The sequence below is a fragment of the Cervus elaphus genome, chromosome 7 (genome assembly GCF_910594005.1).
Source record: "Cervus elaphus chromosome 7, mCerEla1.1, whole genome shotgun sequence".
NCBI classification, from domain to species: domain Eukaryota; kingdom Metazoa; phylum Chordata; class Mammalia; order Artiodactyla; family Cervidae; genus Cervus; species Cervus elaphus.
In genome coordinates this window covers 45,491,993-45,512,722 of record NC_057821.1, presented here as the reverse complement: position 1 = coordinate 45,512,722, position 20,730 = coordinate 45,491,993, and the positions used below count along the sequence as shown (strand labels likewise).

The following is a 20,730-nucleotide window of genomic DNA, read 5'->3' as shown; positions in this document are numbered from 1 at the left end:
CGGCGCGTCCGGCTCTGAGCGTGCGCCCTGGTTCGGGTACGTGGCGTCCTGCCTGAGCCTCGGGATGGGGGAGGTGAGTGATCTCGGGGGGAACCTGAGCACCGTAGAACCCCGGCCCCCTCTCCACCGTTCTAGGGGGACGCGGGGGCGCACGTCCGTCGGGCTCTGGGCTCCGAGCAGGATGCTCGGGTTGCTTAGTCGTGTCCGACTCTGCGACTGTAGCCCCGCCAGGCTCCTCTGTCCATGGGATTCTCCAGGTAGGAATACTGGGGTGGGTTGCCAGTTCCTTCTCCGGGGGATCTTCCTGACCCAAGGATCGAACCCGTGTCTCCGTCATTGGCAGGCGGATTCTTTACCACTGCGCCTCCTGGGAAGCCTGGCGTGCCCCCGGCCCTGCGCAGGGGCGCTGGGGCGCTTCACCATTCTTAGGTTTGCTGGGAGTTTATTGGTCGCTTTCAGGCAGACTATAAGGTAGAATAGAAACTTCTGGTCCCTCGCTAGTAAAGCGTTTGGGGAAGGGGGAATTGGAGAATTAATGTTTGAAGGCAATGAAGTGGTTCTTTCCCAGTTGCTCGGGATGTTTTCCCAGCCCGTTTTCTCTCTGGTTGCGTAGAAAGTGCAAGGACGCAAACCCACCCAGGTCCCAGATATACGGCCCCAAGATTCTGGGGCTTCTGTTAGCCCCGCCGCCCAGGGTTTGGAAGGGGTAAAGTGGATTGGTACTTTCCCTCATTCCTTTTCTTGAATACACTGTTGGCAGAAAAAACAAGCCTGGATTTGAGTTTTTAAATTCACCTTTTTTTTCCTATTTAAAAATAATATTATTGTAAAATGTGCTGACATTTAAGGATTTTATCCAGTACACAAAGGACTGTTAGCCCAAGCTAGATTTTTTTTTTTTTTAACAACCTCTTTGGGAGAGAGATTAAGATTTTTTAAAAAGTTATTTTTTAATTGTTGGGAGCAGGTGAGATGCCATTGTTAAGCGTGTTTGTGAAAACTAGGTTGGTAATCCGGGAATCACTTCTTGAAGAAAATGTGCAACAACCCAACGTTTAGTAAGTTTTCTTGTCGTTGCTGTTTTGTTCCTTGGAGTTTCAGTTTTAAGTCCTAGTGAAGTGAAGTCGCTCAGTCGTGTGCGACTCTTTGCAACCCCATGGACTGTAGCCCACCAGGCTCCTTGGTCCATGGGATTTTCCAGGCATGAATACTGGAGTGGGTTGCCATTTCCTTCTCCAGGGGATCTTCCCGACCCAGGGAAGGAACCTGGGTCTCCTGCATTGTAGGTAGACACTTTTACAGTCTGAGCCACCACATTTAAAATTCATGAAAGTCAAAAAAAATAAAATTCGTGAAAGTCAGAAATATAAAGCTTAAGCTCACGACTGGGCTTGAAACTCACTTTAGAAAACTTTATTTTATAAGCTCTCATTCTGAAAATGGTTCATTATTTCAAAGCCGCCTTTTTTTTTTTTAAACTATAGTTGCCGCTATAGAGTTTAAATTTATTTTATATGGTCACTTATTACAATGATATTTGCTTTGTTCCTTGTGATAGTTTGTCGTAAGTGTTAAGGTTGGATAAAGCTTTGGGTCTTTCTTCTAAGTCGTAGTTTTCTTAGACCTATAGTCAGTGGCATGAATGAAGAAAGTTTTGTTCAGGAAAATAATATAAACCTTATTTCTTTTTAAAACTTAGTGCATTTCTTTGAAATAAATTTTTTTAAATGTTTTCTTTGTACACAGGAGAATGAAGGTCCTTTGCAGTCCATTCAGGAAAAGGATGAGAGTGGAATGCCCCAGGATGCTTTCTCTGTAAAGATCAAGTTTCTGTTCTGTGTGTGTGTGCTGTGTTGTTCTTTGTTTCCTGGACTACCCACGTGATTTCTTCCTCCAGTTATTCAAGCCTGAGAAATCCTCTTCTACTTTTCTAATCTGCATCAATTTATCACCATGTCTTTATTACCCTACTAATATCCTAATGTAGGCTATTCCATTGCACTATTCTAGGTGGAAGTAGACAGTATCGAACTAAATGGACACAATGCTGGCTCTTCTAGAACTTCCAGCCTGGCAGAGAGCCAAAGAGACAGATTAACAACAAAAGTAAGATGGTAGGAAGAAAATGGAACAGGTGTTGTGATGGAGAATAATTGCACTTGACTGACTATAGACAGGGGCTTCCCAGGTGGTGTAGTGATAAAGAACCTGCCTGCCAGTGCAGGAGACCTAAGAGGCGTGGGTTCGATCCCTGGGTTGGGAAGATCCCCTGGAGGGGAGGGCATGGCAACCCATTCCAGTATTCTTGCCTAGAGAATCCCATGGACAGAGGAGCCTGGTGGGCTACAGTCCCTAGGGTTGCAAAGAGTCGGACATGACTGAAGCAGCATAACACAACTTAAATTCTGTTTAAATGTTTAATTTCAAATGCTCTCTCCTCACTTAAATCAATACTAGGAATAAATGGAATATCAGGTTGGATATAGTAAAATGACTCGGTAAAATACTGAAGTTAGCCTGTAGGGTTGGACTGGGTTTTCTTGATTAAAGAAGAAATCATATCTTTTATAGTACAGGTATTTAAGAATACATGTTATTCAAGCACACATACAGAGACACACATATAGAGATAGGTCTCGACTAACTTTCAGGCAGAAAAGTTCAGTTTCATTCATCATAGCAATTTGTGTTTATTAGTTCCTTTAACTGTAAATATTTGTGTTGAAATTGTTTTCTCCTGTTAAAATCATTTATGTAACTTAATGAGTAATAATAGGCTTGAATTTTGTAGTGTTATAGAGTTTCTAACATCACTGAGGATAAAGTCTCTTTATCCACAGATACCTGGAATTCAGGTGTGGTTTTCCGTAAGTCAGCGGTTCTCAGACTTTAGCATGATGAGGATCACCTGAAAGGCCCTGCTCCCAGAGTTTCTGGCTCCTAACACGTCCCCTGGTGATGTCCGTGCTGTACCGGTGGTGGTTTTGCAAACTACTGTCTTAAGCCCCCAAAATCATTGCCTGCATGGTTATTATTCAAGACATAACTCTCTATTCTTACCCTCTTTTTCGGCACTGAATTTTTCTGCACTGAATTATTCCTGATAACAATTGTTAGAAATATCACTATGAGATAAATATCCTTGGGGGGGGAAAGAGTAATTTTCAAACGGTCAACATTCCAGCTTCAATCGCTTATTACCAATGCATTCCATGATGAAGGATTTCAGAAAATCAAAGAATATTTTCAGGGACAGCGCCATGTTCCTCAAAAATATAACAGTCTTTTATTACGCCATCTTGACAGATCAATAAATAAGGCAAGTGAGTTTTGTTTGTTTTGTAATCAGAATACCGACGTGTAACTGTGTAAGATTTTTAACTTGGTGTGGTCTCATCCCAAGGAACTGGATAAAAATGAATTCCAGCATGTTTCTCTGTTGCTGAAATGTATCCAGCGATTCTTCATTGATGGCCTCAAAGAAGATGAGCCTTTACTGATTAAGCAGGGTCTGATCCCAAAGATAAGTGTCATCTTTTAATTTTGTGCGGATTTGGGTAATTTAAAGTGCAATAGAAGATTCAGTTGCCCAGTTTGGTATTTTATGTTCCTTTGAAGTCAGATTTGAAAAGGAATTGATGGCAGGGCTTATGCCTGTATCTAATCAAAACTTAAGTTCCACGTGTTTCCTGATGTATGGGGTGGACGGGACACTTGGGGAGTGGACAGGAATAAGCAGACACAGTCCCCCCTCCCCTTGACAAGTCAATGCGCAGTTATGGTATGATTTTATTATTTCAGTGAATTTAGCTTAAATATAGAATGAAGAGAGTGGATTATTACACCCCTCCCCCAAAAGCTGTATAACTATTTCAATAGACTTTATTAACAAGATTATTGTTGTTCACTGACTCAGTCACGTCTGACTCTTTGCGACCCCATGGACTGCAGCACTCCATGCTTCCCTGTCCTTCACCATCTCCCAGAGTTTTTGCTCAGATTCATGTCCATTGAGTCAGTGATGCCACCCAACCACCATCTTCTGTCAATCCCTTTCTCCTCCTGTCCTCAGTCTTTCCAGCATCAGGGTCTTTTCCAATAACAAGATTGGACCTAGATAAATGATCAGTTTATCCTTTGCCACAGGCCACTTCTCCAACTTCCTAGAAGCCTAGCTGAATCTGTAAAAAACACATGGCAAAAGTATCTTTTGTTTATTCTAGGTCACCCAATCACGCAATTCTGTTTTTTAATCAGAAGGTAACATTGTGTGTGCCTTTGATGATGGCATCTGGAAGCAAAACAGAGTTTTCACAGTCTCTTGCTGTCCTTTTTTTTTTTTTTCCATGATTAAGATTTGCAGCCCTGAGATTGATTATTGATGAGAACATGAGGGTAGGTAGGGGACAGAAGGGTGACAAAGCTGGCAATGAAATCTCTGTTTACCCACTTGTACCTGAAGTTTATCAAGATCAGGTTGGGCCAAGGAGATGTGTCTGTCCTTTTTCACTTTAAAATGCCCGGAGGCCTACAGTCCATGGGGTTGAAAAGAGTTGGACGTGACTGAGCGACTAAGCAACAACTCCCTGGTATACTTACTTATGCAGGTGATGTGAAGTGGGGGCAAAGAGCCAAAACTCCAAAAGAATGGAGCGGGGTGTCCCAAGGCACCTTGGAAGCTGAAGCTGATTTGAGGGGATGAATTGGGATCTGCTCTGAGCGGAAATCTATATTTAGACTTCAGAATGCCTTCCCAAGTGTTGAAAAGTGTCAGATCAGGTCTCCACTGGACTTTTGAAACCAAATAGGAATTTCCACATTCCGTTGGAATTCTAGCTGGTGATGGAAATGCCACAGCCATAATTTAAACACCTTGTAAAGCATGTAGTGTTAATTCGTGTAGGTATTGACCCAGGAGACTAGGTTGATATTATCAGAGTGGAGGTGGGTACCAGAGTTTGTACTTCGAAAGCCCACTGGGCTCACAGGCTCAACACAGTGTGCTGGGAGGTGGTTCGCCATAGAAGAAGAATTTCCTACAGAGAGGAGCAAGTGTGGCCCTGTACTTGAAGATTCAGGAGGACTGGGTGACTTCTCCTTTGCCATATGCGTAATGGTAACAGTTACTGCATCCATCAATAATTATCTGTCTGGTTTCTGGTAATGACACAGCTGTAGGGGCAACTGGTGTAACAGTTATTATGCATAATCTTGGCACAGAGATGCCTTCAGAGTGAATTCCTAGTCCAGGTTTGATCAAATAATGTGACATTTTGCCCACTTGTCTAAATCTATACTCAGTGGATTTTGATGGGCTGGGGCAGGGGGACAGGATTTGGGGGCATAAATGGAATAGTTACAGAAATGTATTTAAAAGCATAGAATATTGAGCATGAGTATAGGGAGGAAGAAAAATGTGCCTTAGCAGTGAGTTCTGCTTGTAGAGGAACATTAAAAAAGATTTTTTTATTAGAGAGTAGCTGATTTACAATGTCATGTTAGTTTCAGGTATATAGCCAAGTGAATCACTTACACGTATATCCACTTGTTAAAATTTCTTTCCCGATGTAGGCCATTAGAGTGTTGAGTAGAGTTCCCTGTACTATACAACAAGTTATTATTTATCTGTTATATATATATTAATAGTGTTGTGTATAAAGCAGTCTCAATTTATCCCCTGCCCCACTGACCTCTGGGACATTTCTTCCATGGACTGTTGGAGAAAAGTTTGCTTTAGGAGGTGGATGATTCAATCAAATGCAAATATTTGTCTGATTTGAGATAAAAGAAAATCACCTGGAACTTAATAGAGCTTCCAAACCTTGCTGTACCTTAGAATCACCTAGAGAGCTTTGAGACATCATGTGAGGGTCCCATTGCCAGAGATTCTGATTTACTGGGTCTGCAGTGGTCTCACTCATGAGGGCATTTTAAAGCTCCCCAGGATTTCCTAATGTGCAGCAAAGATTGAGAGCTGATGGTTTCATCCATGGCCTTCAGATGGTACCTCAGGTTCTCGACTCTAAAGTGGACAAAGTTTCCAAGGCCCCACTCCTGTAAGAGTTCCTCATCACAAACTCATGTCACCAACCTCTTGTTCAATTGATGATTTCTAACTGTGCATGCCAGGGTTTTCTTTCTTTTTTATAAGGATGTCTAGTCTCTGCAAAAAACATCCAAAGATGGCCTTCGCTTTATTGAATAAATATATTCTAGAGAGGTTTATGGGCTTCCCAGGTGGCTCAGTGGTAAAGAATCTGCCTGCCCATGCAGGAGACACTGGTTTGATCCCTGGGTTGGGAAGATTTCCTGGAGAAGGGAATGGCAACCCACTCCAGTGTTCTTGCCTGGAGAATCCCATGGACAGAGGAGCCCGGCGTGCTGCAGTCTGTGTGGTCGCAAAGAGAGACGACTGAGCATCTGAGCATACACAGAGCACAGAGGGTTTATATGTTAATTTTAAATCACACCAATTCTAGCAACGTAATATGAACTGGGATAGATGTTCCTATGGGGTGGGGGTGGTGAGGGGTGGGGATCTCTAACTAGCTGGAAGCTTCTCGAAGAAGAAAGGAAGGAAGGTGGCCGGGCCTGTGTCCTGCACTGGCCCACTTCTGGAGCGCTCCCTGGAATCTGCTGTCCTTTGACTTTGGATGGCTTGTTTTCTGTAGCCTCCCAGGTTACAGGAATGAGAAATTTCTCCTGCGTTCTCTTGACCACTCACTAGCCCCTTTATAAGGCTTTCTGGTGTGGATGATCCTGGCACAGTCTCCAGTTCTTGCTGGTATCAGAACTTATTGCAACCCTGTAGTGGTCTGAGTCCATTCTGGAGTGGTCTAGATGAAGACTTCAGGACCAGACCTAATCGAAATGACAGGGAATGGAAAGAGGTCTTTAAAATGATAGAGTTGTGAAATTTATCGAATGGAGAGTAGTAATTCAGTCCTAGAGGTTGTATAAGTATTTCTTTTCTTGTGTACATGGTTTCCTGGTTTGAAAGAACAGTGGGATTTCTGACCATGGCAGACCTAGCCTCAGACACATCTCTGAAGAATGTGACAGAAGACTTTTTTGACACAGCCTTGGTAAGGATGGGGGTGGGTGCTTTCCTGAGCAGATACCATTGGTAATTTGCAGGAATCTTCAAGTCGTTTATAAAGCTTGTGTTTTTCTAAGAAGTGGATTTTACTAAATGACTCATATTTTATTATTAGAAATGTTATATGAAATAGTAACAAACAATATGTGTAACCAATGTTATAGAAAAATAAGGTGATTTATTTTCAAATATTTTATTCACCTGAATGGAGGTAATAGGCGGATTTTAATAAAGTGGATTGAAAGTCAACTAGGATTTCTCTATAATTTTTTTCTATGGTAGTTAAAGTCAACTTCTGCCTGTTAGAGAATTATCAGCATTAATACATTAATGTTATAGTTGCTAATGCTTTTAAAAAATAATAGAAGTTTTACTTTTTCTTTTCATTAGACTATTTCCAGAAGTAGTAGTAAAGGTAAGTGTACTATTTACTACTAATTGGCTGTTGACCTCTCACTAATAGAATATTCTTGAATAGAGAAGAATATTTATCTAAATGATACATAGAAGTGATGTGGGTTTAACTATTATATTTGGGTTAACTGACCATCTTATCATAGATTGTGGTGCTGCAGTGAATTTTGCTATAAAGGGTGCCTCATTTACCTCTGGTACGTCTTTATTTTGCTGCTTCTCCCACCATTTGGTTATTCAGTTCTGATAGGGATGGAGAGCCACTTTTATCATCCAAACAGCAAAATTACCTATTACTGATTTAACTTAAAATCAATTCTGATGCCTCTGTCTGTCTTTCAAAAGCACAAAAGGTAGGTAATTTGGATGTTAGGGTGATATTGTTCAGCTTAACTCACGTTAAAGGCAATTCCACATTTATGAAACCATGCTTTCAAAGATGCAGAGGGGTGGAGTGGGGTGGGGGAGGTTAAGAGGGAGGGGCCATGTATACTTCGGGCTAATTCACGATATTGTATGGCAGAAACCAACACAACATTGTAAAGCAATTATCCTCCAATTAAATATAAAGAAAACAAAGATGGATAGATATCGGGGCCATTTTAATGTCCTCTCTCTGTTGTCCGTCTTTTTTATTTTGAAAAGCTGCTACTAAATTCACACTACATTCTACAGTGGATGTGCTGCACTATGCTTAGTCGCTCAGTCGTGTCCGACTCTTTGCGACCTGTGGATTATAGTCTGCCCGGCTCCTCTGTCCATGGGATTCTCCAGGCAAGAATCCTGGAGTGGGTTGCCATTCCCATCTCCAGGGTATCTTCCTGATCCAGGGATCGAACCTGGGTCTTCTGCATTGCAGGCAGATTCTTTACCGTCTGAGCCACCAGAGAAGCCGCCTAAGACCTTTATAAAATTTTTGCTTTTACGAAATACACAAATGTGGGAAACGCATGGAAACAATGGTAAACTGTGCAGGGGCCGCCCTTGCCCGTTGCTCACTCTGGATACCAAACCAGCTTTGCCTGAGATGTGGTGATCGCAGTCAGACTCTGCATGCACTGCTGCTGTTTCTCTCCACGGGCGTCTAGGTCGTGCAGGGCAAGGAAGCCTGGCGTGCTGCAGTTCATGGGATCGCAGAGAGTCTGACAGGACTTAGTGACTGAACAACAACAAACGCCCTGGGGGTTTCTACAACTTGCAGTAGGCTGTCATGTGTCCCTTATCCAGCCTAGATAATTTCACAAACATTTGCTGCCCATGGCTTTTCAGCCTTTGCCTCCTTTCTCTTTTTTAGCATCAGTGTGATTCTTGGAAAATTCTGCTTTCAGGGAAAATTCAGATGTTGAATTCCTTCATATTGACCTTGGGATTTCTAGTGACGGAAGAAGCTGTAAATCCTTTGATCCAACGGGAGGTGAGCTGCTGACAGCCGTTGCCCTGGGCCCCGTGGAGAAGGTTGTGCCTAGTCCCCTCTCTCGTTTCTTCCTCTGAAAACCTTTCCTGACTCCCAACAGGCACTGAGGACCTTGAACAGCATTCTGCAAGCTGTCCCTCGGGAAGAGAGAAAACGGCTCCTCTTGTTGGAAGGCCCCTGTCGCCTTATGTACGTGACCTTGACCTGATTTGGTGGTGATATAAGGGCAAAATCTCTCTGGAGCATACTACCCCAATCTATTGTGCTTCCGTGGTGGCTCAGATGGTAAAGAATCTGCCTGCAATGCAGGAGACCTGGATTGGATCCCTGGGTCAGGAAGATCCCCTGGAGAAGGGCATGGCAACCCACTCCAGGATTCTTGTCTGGAGAATCCCATGGACAGAGGAGCCTGATGGGCTACAGTCCATGGGGTCACAAAGAGCCAGACACAACGGGGCAACTAACACACAGACAATCTTTGTTCTGTTTAGGTGTTTGCAGTGGTGGTGGGTTTTTTGTGGTTTTTTTTTGTTGTTGTTCTATCACATTTGTGAGGTGAAATACTTTTCTCAGGCTTTAGATTATTTTTCACTGTGAATGTGAAGCGAATTAGCGACTCCTGGGAGAATGTTAAGAATACAGACCTGGTGCCAGGCTTCAGCCTTCCAATCCTGGTTTTGCCACTCACACTGGTTGTTCTCTAGAGCACAGTCTTTTTTTTTTTTTTTGATAGAGCACAGTCTTAACTCACTACGCCTCAGTCTGCTCACCTGTAAAACGGAACCAACATTAATACCTGATCGATAGAGAGCAGGTTGAATCAGGCAATCCGTTGGAAGTGATTAGCATATCACCTGGTAGGGAGCAGATACTCACAGGTTACCAGCCGTTAGCTGTCCCAGGGCGGCATGTATTGCTTTCCACGGGATGGACTTGGGGGGTTTTGGTGACCCACTCACAGTTACATGGTTCCTGGGACATTGAAATTTGGAGGTAAGGTGGTCGTGTTGACCATGGAAGCAGCACTGACTTGTTTTGAGATTTGAGCCTGAACCTGTGACGGTGTGCTGAGCACCAGTCAGCATCAGAGACATCACTGTGGCCCTCCTCTGTTCAAGTGACACGCAGCCATGCCTGCAAGAGGAGGGAATCCAGTGTATTACAGTGTGGGCTTCCCTGATGGCTCAGATGGTGAAGAATCCGCCTGCAATGCAGGAGACATGGGTTCGATCCCTGAGTCAGGAAGATCCCCTGGAGGAGGACATGGAAACCCACTCCAGTGTTCTTGCCTGGAGAATCCCCAAGGACAGAGGAGCCAGGCGGGCCGCGGTCCATGGGGTCACCAGGGGTTGGACACGACTGAGTGACTAAGCCCAGCAGAGACCTGATAGAGGTGGTTGGTGCCTGTGGAGCTCAGCGCGTTTGTCCGTTTAACTCTGCAGGATGCAGTGTTTCCTCTGAAGTTTTCCTGCTGCGTTTCTTTGAACACAGTAGTTTAATTGTTACCCTTAGTCATGCACCTAGATCTGGAGAGGAGTCGACCTGATGGACTCTGCTCAGTTTTCAGACTAATGCAATGGTCCTGTCTTAACATTTGAGTGTTCTCACCTGGAATGTTCTGCACTTCTAGTCAAATGTAAACCTGCAAACATAAAATTAAGTAGAACTCTCGATAAGACCATTCTAAAATGTCTACTAAATTGTGACAAATCCATCCATTTATGATGAGAAACTGAACTGTTACAAGATTTCTGAAATCCATTCTTTAACTGTGGAGTTATGACATTAAAAAAGACCAGCCCCACACTTGTTAGCATTTAATTGAAATTCTTAAATGAACATGAAGTTTGGGAATCTCTGGTGGTTACCATAATGTGATAACTTAACCCCATTACATCTGTAACTTTATCAGTTTTAAAATTTGATTCCAAACAGTGATAGGAAAGACCCACAGCACCTACTATATCGTTTCTTCCAGGGTCAAGCTATGTGATAATAGTAATAAAAAATATACATCTTCACAGGCTGGTGAGGTGATTATAGAATTCCAGAATCTTAGCATTTGCTGAATCTTCAGAGATGATCAAACTCACTTTACAGAAGAACTAGAATCTCAGAATGTGTAGTAGTTCTGGTTTCTCTTTAAAAAGTATATTTAAGTCAATATATACATTTGAGACTTTTCCCATAAAAATGTGTTCTTGACATTGAGGACATTCTGATAATGAGTTTGAAATACTTAAAAAAATATACATCTCAGTTTAAAATTTTAATGCCAATGTAGTAAAGTTTTACTTATTTATGTTCATCCCAGTAAAATGAAATTTATCTAAATATTTCAGGAAAGACCTTGCAAGGACAATCTTGACTGTGGGTGGTAAGAAGCATTTAGAATTTTAAATATGAGAATATTAAATACTGGACATGGGGGGTTTAATGAGCATCTGGGAACTATGGGGAGTAAAGTATGGTCAAATTGAAAATAGGAAGTAGAATTTTATTTTTAATTTATGATTGAAGCATTAAGCATGCTGAAACGAATAGTTAATGAATATTCCTTTACTCTCCAATGAGGTGAGTCAGATTTGATCATTTTTCCACATTTGCTTTAAATTCTTTTTTAAGTAAATCAAAGTTACAGGTAAAGCCCTGTGTCCAAATTCCCATCCCATTCCCCTCTTTATCTGTAGAGATAATCCTTGACTTGGACTTGTTTTCCATTTTCAAGAATATGTTTATACTTTAATACATATATTCACAAGCAACATACACTGTTACTTTGCAAATTTAAGTTTGCATATCCAGTTGCCATTTGATTTTTACCTTTAAAATTGTTTAAAATCTAAGCATGTTGGGATATGTAGTTTTGTTTATCTGCTCTGAAAAACCAGTTTATGTTGAGATTTTGTTACAGTAGAAATATTTCTTAAGGCTGGGAAAAAAATCTTTTTTTTTTTTTTTTTTAAATTGAGGTCTAGTTGATGTATAATATGTTACAGGTATACAATATAGTAATTCACAATTTTTAAAGGTTATACTCAGTTTATAGTTACTGTAAAATTCGTTCTGTATTCCCCATGCTGGGCAGTGTATCCTTATAGCTGATTTTATACTCAATACTTTGTATCTCTTACTTCCTCACTCCTATCTTGCCCCTCTCCCCTTCCCTCTTCCCACTGGTAACCACTAATTTGTTCTCTGTGTCTGCAAGTCTTAGACATAGTTGCTTTTGAATGTTTTAATATATCTGAAATATATACTGCAGATGTAACATTTAATTTTTTAAGAAATTGTTGCATATTGACCTGTTGTTTGGATTTTTCTCCTAATATTTCTTATAGATGAATGTAAATGATTATTGGGACTTCCCTTGGTGGCTCAGATTGTAAAGAATCTGCCTGCAGTGCAGGAGACCTGGGTTTGAACCCTAGGTTGGGAAGATCCTCCAGAGAAGGGAATGGCAACCCACTCTTGTATTCTTGCGTGGAGAATCGCACAGACAGAGGAGCCTGGCGGGCTGCAGTCCATGGGGTCGCAAAGGGTCAGACACGACTGAGCGACTCACACTTTCACACTTCAAATGATTATAATTGCTCCAGGATATAGCTTGCTACTTAAAACTAGAAGCCACAGGCTAGCCTTCTGAGCTGGAACTTCTTAGAGCAAATGCTGATCTGTGGAACTCGTTTCTTCTTTGCTCTGTGCCCAGAATTATCCCTGTCTGCCGTGTTTTTAATCTCTAGATTATGACCAGCAGGTGGCTCTCTGTGAAGCGTTGTGTAGACTGACGATGAGAAAATCCAGGGAGGACTTTGTCCCTCAGTGGTTTGAAGATGACACCATAGCTAAGGCTTTCAAAGAAATTAACGACCGAGAATTTGAGACGGTGAGATCTGTGGTCATGAAAATTCCATTTAATCAATACTCATGAAGCATCTTCTCAGAGCCTTCGTGTATGTTGGGCTTAGGGGAGGGCTTTTTTTCTTGAGTGTGATTGTGTTGCCATTTTGAAGCTTCCTGTTTCCCACTTTTGTGAAAATAACTTGAGGACAATAAAAATAAAGTATGTGTGGGCCAAATACCAGCCTAGAGTTAGGACATCTTTATAGGAAACCCAGCCTGGAGACAGAACTGTGTGAATTTGATGGATCCAGTCAGAGACCATGTCATGGAGCGGGAAGTGACTTTCAACAAACCTGGAAGGCTAGGGAGAGTCGGAAAAGAAAAGAGTGTGCCTTGCAGAGAGCAGCTGGGGTGATGATGCAGGCTGAGGCTGGTCTGGGGGCTCTGGTCTGGGGTGGTTATGACATGAGCTCTCCAGCCTCCGCAGTCTGAAGTGAAGTGAAAGCCGCTCAGTCGTGTCTGACTCTTTGTGACCCCATGCTCTATACAGTCCATGGAATTCTCCAGGCCAGGATACTGGAGTGGGTAGCCTTTCCCTTCTCCAGGGCATCTTCCCAACCTATAGTTCGAACCCAGGTCTCCCACATTGCAGGCGGATTCTTTACCAGCTGAGCCACAAGGAAAGCCAATAATTTTTGGTGTCTTTCATGCAACCTGCTTCCCTGGTAGCTCAGTTGGTAAAGAATCCGCTTGCAATGCAGGAGACCCCGGTTCGATTCCTGGATCAGGAAGATCTATGGGAGAATGAATAGGTTACCCACTCTAGTATTCTGGCCTGGAGAATTCCATGCCCTGTATAATCCATGGGGTCACAAAGAGTCGGACACGACTGAGCAACTTCACTTTCACTTTTCACTTTCAGTTTTGCAAAACAAAAGTAATTACCTTGTTTCTCAAATCATTTTCCATCAGAGCCGTCAGTTTCTTAGTGGAGTTGCTTTCAGAGGAAGGCTCACATCCGTGTCCCTTTAGTGCTGAATGTAGACGTGGAGCATGAGAACTGTTTACCGCAACAGACATCCCCTGCCAACAAGAGGGGAAAAAAACCTGGATCAGTACTTCTCTAGTTTTAGAATTTGGGGGGTAACAAGTTTGCTTCCCTAATGGTTTTTGATCAGGAGAACTCTAGACGTATTCTTTATTCTTAGAACCTATAGCAGGAGAGAGATTCCAGGAAGGAGCAGGAGAGAGAACTGCTGATAAAGAAAATTGGCAGTGGATAAATCCACCAGGATAAACCCCCAGTTGATAAGTTTTATGGGTTTGTGGTTGGCTTGCGCTGGGGAGATGGATGCCCAAGGGTTAGTCAAATATTACAGTCTAGGTAATCAGTAAGAGGTATTCCACTTGTTCACTTGTTTAACCCAGGGAAACATAATTGCACATAAAGTATTCCTCAGCTGGGGGTTCAGAACTTGAGCCTGGAGCCTCCTCTTTCTGACACAAAGCATTGTTACAGTTATCATGGTTAATAATAAGTCCTTATGGAGTCTTGATGTCACTGGATCCTGAAAATGTAGAAGCAAACACTGGTCTCTGTTATGCTGCAAAGGGTAGTATTTAAATTGAATATCTTGGTTTGTTTAACAAAAAGTTTGCATTCTTTACTTTGAAGGATTGTAGACGGTTTGTCAATCACCTAAATGACAGACTTGGTGACCAAAGAAGGTAAGATGTTTCTCTGAGCTTTACTTGATTGACTAGTTCTATTCTGAGTGTCTTTTTAAACATTTTTTTGGTTTTTGATTGTGCTGGGTCTTTGTCTCTGCACGCGGGCTTTCTCTATAGTTGTGGCAAGCGGGGGCTTCTCTCCATGGTGGAGCACAGATTTCTCTTGGGGTGATGTCTCTTGTTGCAGAGCGCAGGCTGTGGGGTGCGTGGGTTTCGGTAGTTGTGGCTCACGGGCGTAGCTGTTCCGAGGCATGTAGGATCTTCCCTGGGCTAGGGATCGAACCTGTGTCTCCTGCATTGGCAGGCAGATTCTTATCCCCGTACTACCAGAGAAATCACTGAATGTCTGATTATTTTTAGGAAATCTAGAATCTGTTTTATTTTAGGGGAGAATTAGAATACAGAATTTACTGGGCATCGCTGGGTTATCCACTGAGTAAGAATGCTCAGAAGCGAAGCCTCATTGTGCCTAGCGATTCATTAGTGTGTGTGTAAAATGGTTTCATTCAGTCTGTAACATATTTATTTGTGATTTAGAGCAGTTGTAACATTATACCCTCCAGAGAGATTTTATGATGATTTCCTGTAGGTCTGAGGATAACTAGGGAAAGATGTATTATGGACAGGTAAGTCTCTGAGACGATATTGGCTAAGTTCACTCCTTTCGTTAGGACTCTTGCCAGGCAGCTGGGTTGCGGTGTATGCAGGACTGAAAACCTGGCTTGTAACCTTCCAGGTGGGATTTGAATTCTGCCCATGGAAACAGATCTCCATTTGCAGCTTTGAGAGCCTCTTCCATACTTTGTACCAAGGGAGTTAACAGCACACCTAGTTATCCATACTTGTGTATAGAATGTCTGTAGCTTGTGTGTGGGGGGTCCATCCATATTTTATTTTACTTTTTAATTGTGAGATGTTTTGCAGGGTCTATTCATTTCCATGCATTGCTGCTTTTGCTGGTGAGCATGAGGTATGTCTGTCTTTGGGGCTGTGAAGTTGGGTGCTATATACTGAGATCCATAGGTAGATGTACATCAGGCCAAACTGCTTTTGCTACATAGAAGGGTGTTTTCGTTTTTTTTTTTAAAAGGAATCTTTCTTCCTAGAGGGCTCAACTCTGAAGCTTACTATGTAAGAGCTCTACTGTTACTACTTGATCAATGAATTTTTGAGTCTGTATACCTTGCTCATGAGGTCAGTTATAGGATCCTTGTATTACTCTATCCTGTTGATGGGCAGCATTGTTCACTCCTGGATTGGAGGGAAAAGGGCAGGTCCCTTGCTTATTTCCTTCCAGGAGGTGCCTCCCACTCTGTCCCCAGCAACTGGGGTCACTCTCCTTTCTCTAGCTCATTCTACCTTGTTCTTCATAGTCCAAAATTGTGTAGTCTCTTTTCACCCTCTTCTTTGGCTTCTAGAGGAACAAGATCCTTCATGTAAAAGTGCCCCAACCTGTGCCATCTCAGGTTTTTTTCGGGTAAACTTTTCAAAGGTCTCTGAACCTGGACTTCACTGAGGTTTCCTGGATCATGTCTCTTGAATGTCCTCGTTAACTCTTTCTTTGCTTTGGTTCTAGCGCTGGCTTCTTGGCCTCTGTGAGCTGAACTGTTAGATCATGACTACATGATAAATTCTTTCTCTCTCAAACTGATTTTGATAGCTTGATTCCTGCATCTCAGGTCTATCTCTTTTTCCTTTCGGTTGTCTGAGGACTCCAATCCCTGCTTGCTTGCTTCTTTCTAGGCCTTCTAAATTTCCATCAGCTTCAGTAGGGGTCTGTACACTGGCTCTCCACGACACAGACATGTGTTAACACCTTTGCTCAACTCTAGCTGTTATTAATAAAAAGGGGACATGCATGATGGAATGGTGACCAAGAAATACTGTTTATTGGAGAAGCAAGTGGGAGAAGAGTAAGTCTAGTGTTTGTCCCACTTGCTGAGGAATAGAAACTTTATATATGCTTGTCGAGTGTGTCTGACGTATCTGGGAAGAAACAAAGGCATTGTTAATGGTTCCCATGAAAAGGAACCTCTGTGAAGTTGGGGGATAAAGAAGGAGACATTTACTCTTTCTTTAAGCACCATACTGTTTTAATCTATCTTTCTTTCCTTCTTCCTCCTTTCTTTTTCTTATTAAAAAAAAAAAAAAAAGTAAAAATATATCTAGGAATTTCTCTGGAGCTGTTGCGGTCAGTGTCGGTTCGGCTCAGTTTCAGATATCTCCTCGTTCCAGCTTACAGATCTCGATATCTACAGGCCTCTTCCGGTATAATCGGTGTTTTCTACAGGGATTTTAATCTGTTGCACCGCTCTCTTCTGAAGCGGTTCCCTTTGTTTATTTGGCTTCTGTTTGCCAGTTTCTTCAGAGCCTCATTTCCGCCCTGACACAGGCGGGCGGAGGTGGACTCTTATTCAGGTAGCTAGTTCCGTCGCGCTGCAGGGAGGGGCTGACGCTGCGGGGAGGGGCTGGCGCTGCGGGGAGAGGCTGGCGCTGGTTTCTCGGTCTGCGCTGCTCAGAGTCCCGGCCGCTCCTCATGGAGCGCGCCGCGCGCAGCTTCAGCTCAGCGCGGAACAAAAGGCTGCGTCCGCTCTTGTGCCTTCCCCGTCAGAGCGTTCCAGGAAGCCAGAAGCTTGACCGGCGCACTCTCTCCAGGTGCGGCGCACCCTCTCCCTTCCACGGTCCCAATCTCGGTTTCCGCCGGCGCCAGTCGGTGTGTGCGCCTTCTGCCCTCTGCCCCCAGCCCGTCCCCGCCCGCGTCGGTCGGGTGCCTGCGCGCTGTGTCCCGCCGCGACCTGCTCCCGCCTCAGGCGGGTCTGGGCCGGTCCGCAGTCTGCGAGCCCCTCTCCGGACTCTCTCGGTCCCCCCGTTCGGCGAACGGCCGGCAGCGAGTTCGGGCCGGCCAATTTTCTCTCTCTTCCCTGCTCTCCCACAGTTCAAGCCGGCAGCTCACAAAAGCTGCCTCCGATTGTCCTCAGGGCACTCAGGCCCGGACCCTGCCCCAAACAATGCCGCCCGCTCCTCTCCGTGCCGACCCCACTTGCTGGTGGCGGATGCGGGTGTCTGGGGCACTTTTCTGCTGAGAGTTGCTTTTAGGCACGTAATCTGTGGGTTTTATTTATTGTTTCCCTCCCAGTCAGGTTGCCCTCCTAGATTCAAACGCTTCCCCCAGGCCTGCCAGTGCGAGGGTTTCCCGGTGTCTGGAAACGTCCTCTAAAGACTTGCTTCCCGGGACGGATCTCCGTCCTTAGCTCTTTTGTCTCACTTTTTATCTTTTATATTTTTTCCTACCTCCTTTCGAAGACAATGGGCTGCTTTTCTGGGCGCCTGATGACCTCAGCTAGCGATCAGAAGTTGTTTTGTGAAGTTTGCTCTGCGTTCAGATATTCTTTTGATGAATTTGTAGGAGAGAAAGTGGTCTCCCCTTCCTACTCCTCCGCCATCTTGGCTCCTCCTCTGACTTCTTCCTCCTTTCTTTAAGAGCATATATTTACTTTGTAATACAATCATTTCTTGGTTCCTATGGGGGGCCAGGCCCAGGACCCCTTGTGGATGCCAAAATCTGAGGATACCCAAGTCCCTTATCTAAAATAGCTTAGTATTTGCATACAATGAACACACACTCTCCCACATACTTTAAATCATCTCTAGATTACTTACCATGCAAATGCTATGCAAATAGTTGCAAATATTAATACAGTATGTTATATAAATAATTGCCAGTGTGGCAAAAATCAAGGTTTGCTTTTTAGAACTTTCTGAATCAATCCACATTTGTTTGAATGAACCCATGGATATGGAGGACGGATGGTAATCAATGAAAATGAGGATAATGTGAAATCTTCAGGTCTTAGCCTTCTTCTAACATGTGGCAAGTTAGACAGCCAATCAGCATTTTTATTTGATCACAGTACCTCCTTGCTAGAAGTTTCTATCCGTATGCCATGTGGATTGTTACTGCTTTCACATAGAACTGTTTTCTCTGTGACTTGAACTAGAAAAAAATGGTGTGGATAGTTATCTGACACATTTAAACATCTATTGCTAAGTACGGAGTTGTTTATATAAGTTTTTATAAGTATATAGAGCTTTTCCAGAAATAGGTGAGCTGTTACAATTGAAACCTTCTTCCTGTTTTGCAGAAGTTAGAGACAATAGAAGGAGACTCTGTAATCTTGAAGTAGGGTGGTTCTAGGGAAAAAAAGCTCTGTTTTTAGTGGAATTTTCATTTGAACCTTTCACAGATTAACACTGGAATTATATCTTACAGATGAGAAAACCTGCAGATGAAAAATTAGAGAAATTTTGGATCGATTTCAACCTAGGGAGTCAGAGTGTAACTTTTTATATAAACAATCCTGAGGTAATCATGTTTGATTCCTGTTTAGACCTCAGTGCCTAGAGAATGTTGATATCCAAGTGTGTGTTAGTGCTCATGAATTTCACTTATTTTTTTTTCCCCAAGAGTGATCTGTGGGACTCAGTAAGACTTTTGAAGGAAGCAGTGATGAATTTCAGCATACTGGGTAAGATGTTCATTCTAAACTACTCCACACTTTACTGCCGAGTGTTATTTCTGTTTACAGTTGCTGTGTATGGTTAGTGAATCCAGGGCGAACTTTGCTTGCCCTGACGTAGAGGGCGCTGGTGAGTGTGGTGGAAGCTGGGCTGTGCTCGGGGGAAGGACTCGTGACCTCCAGTCTGTAACGTTGGGGTTCGGTGACTTGCCTGATTTTCTCACTGTAAAAAAAATGGCTATAGTTCCTGAACAAACTGAAAATAGACTCACCATGGGATCCAGCAGTTCCACTTCTGGATTTATATACAGAAGAATTGAAAGTTGGGCTTGAATAGATTTGCATGCCAATGTTCATGGCCGCCTGATTCACAATAGCCAAGAGAGGGAAGACACTCACGTGTTCATTGACCGATGGATGGATAAAGTAGATGTAATCTGTACATACAGTGGACTGTTATTTACCTTTAAAAAAAGGAAATTTTGGCACATGCCACAACATAGATGAACCCTGAGGATGTCATGCTAAGTAGTAAACGCTAGTCACAAAAAGACAAATACTGTGTGGTTCCACTAAAACGAAGTGTCTAAAGTCAAGTCAAGTCGAGAGAGACAGAAAGCAGAATGGTGGTTACCAGGGGCTGTGGGGAGGGGGAAATGGAGGGTTGCTTAATGGGTACAGAGTTTCAGATTAGTAAGATGAAAAAGTTCTGGAGATCTTTTCTACACCCATGTGAATATACTTAATACCACTGAACTCTACACTTAAGAAAGATTAACAAGGTAATTGTTATATTTTGTATCACAATTTTAAGAAGTAGATATAGTACCTGCCTTCTGTTTCCCACACATTTACACTAACGATTTATGAGTTACATGGGTATGTACAACATGTAGGTAAATATAAGCCCTCTGCCCCCCTCTTCGTAAATCTCTATCGCTCACCTCTCTTCTCTGCTTGGTAGGTAGAATTGAGGGGCATGGAGTTGGGGAGCGATCCTTTTCTGGGTGGATAAAAGTAAGGTCCTGGTCTAGTTCAGCATTTCAGATATCATCACACTTAACCAGGATCCCTGAAATTGGGTCTTTAAAAAATACAAGGATGTTTTGAATATAACTCAATATGCATAATCATTGGGTTTACTAAGGAGTTAAATAAATTGAATTAATTGGGTTTACTAAAGAGTTAACTAGATAGCATATTAAAAAGCAGAGACATTACTTTGCCAACAAAGGTCTGTCTGGTCAAGGCTATGGTTTTTCCAGTGGTCATATATGGATGTGAGAGTTGGACTGTGAAGAAAGCTGAGCACCGAAAAACTGATGCTTCTAAACTGTGGTGTTGGAGAAGACTCTTGAGAGTCCCTTGGACTGCAAGGAGATCCAACCAGTCCATCCTAAAGGAGATCAGTCCTGGGTGTTCATTGGAAGGACTGATGCTGAAGCTGAAACTCCAATATTTTGGCCACCTCATGTGAAGTGTTGACTCATTGGAAAAGACCCTGATGCTGGGAGGGATCCAGGCCAGGAGGAGAAGGGGATGACAGAGAATGAGATGGCTGGATGGCATCACCGACTCGATGGGCATGAGTTTGAGTAAAATCTGAGAGTTGGTGATGGACAGGGAGGCCTGGCGTGCTGCGATTCATGGGGTTGCAAAGAGTCAGACACGACTGAGCGACTGAACTGAACTGAAGGAGTTAAAATACCATG

The 20,730-nt window shown here is 43.1% G+C and overlaps 1 protein-coding gene across 1 annotated transcript in view; it reads left to right on the top strand.

Annotated features, from left to right (window-relative positions):
* SYCP2L (synaptonemal complex protein 2 like) overlaps positions 1-20,730 on the top strand; it is a 55,056-nt gene continuing 34,326 nt past the window's right edge. Inside the window, exons 1-14 of the mRNA XM_043908839.1 lie at positions 1-73; positions 1,747-1,815; positions 3,185-3,319; positions 3,404-3,523; positions 6,981-7,085; positions 7,490-7,514; positions 8,842-8,927; positions 9,028-9,116; positions 11,270-11,304; positions 12,671-12,813; positions 14,446-14,498; positions 15,426-15,471; positions 18,772-18,864; positions 18,967-19,027. Of these exons, the coding sequence (XP_043764774.1) occupies positions 65-73; positions 1,747-1,815; positions 3,185-3,319; positions 3,404-3,523; positions 6,981-7,085; positions 7,490-7,514; positions 8,842-8,927; positions 9,028-9,116; positions 11,270-11,304; positions 12,671-12,813; positions 14,446-14,498; positions 15,426-15,471; positions 18,772-18,864; positions 18,967-19,027 (1,069 nt within the window). The 5' untranslated portion in view covers positions 1-64. The remainder of the gene's footprint in view (positions 74-1,746; positions 1,816-3,184; positions 3,320-3,403; positions 3,524-6,980; positions 7,086-7,489; positions 7,515-8,841; positions 8,928-9,027; positions 9,117-11,269; positions 11,305-12,670; positions 12,814-14,445; positions 14,499-15,425; positions 15,472-18,771; positions 18,865-18,966; positions 19,028-20,730) is intronic.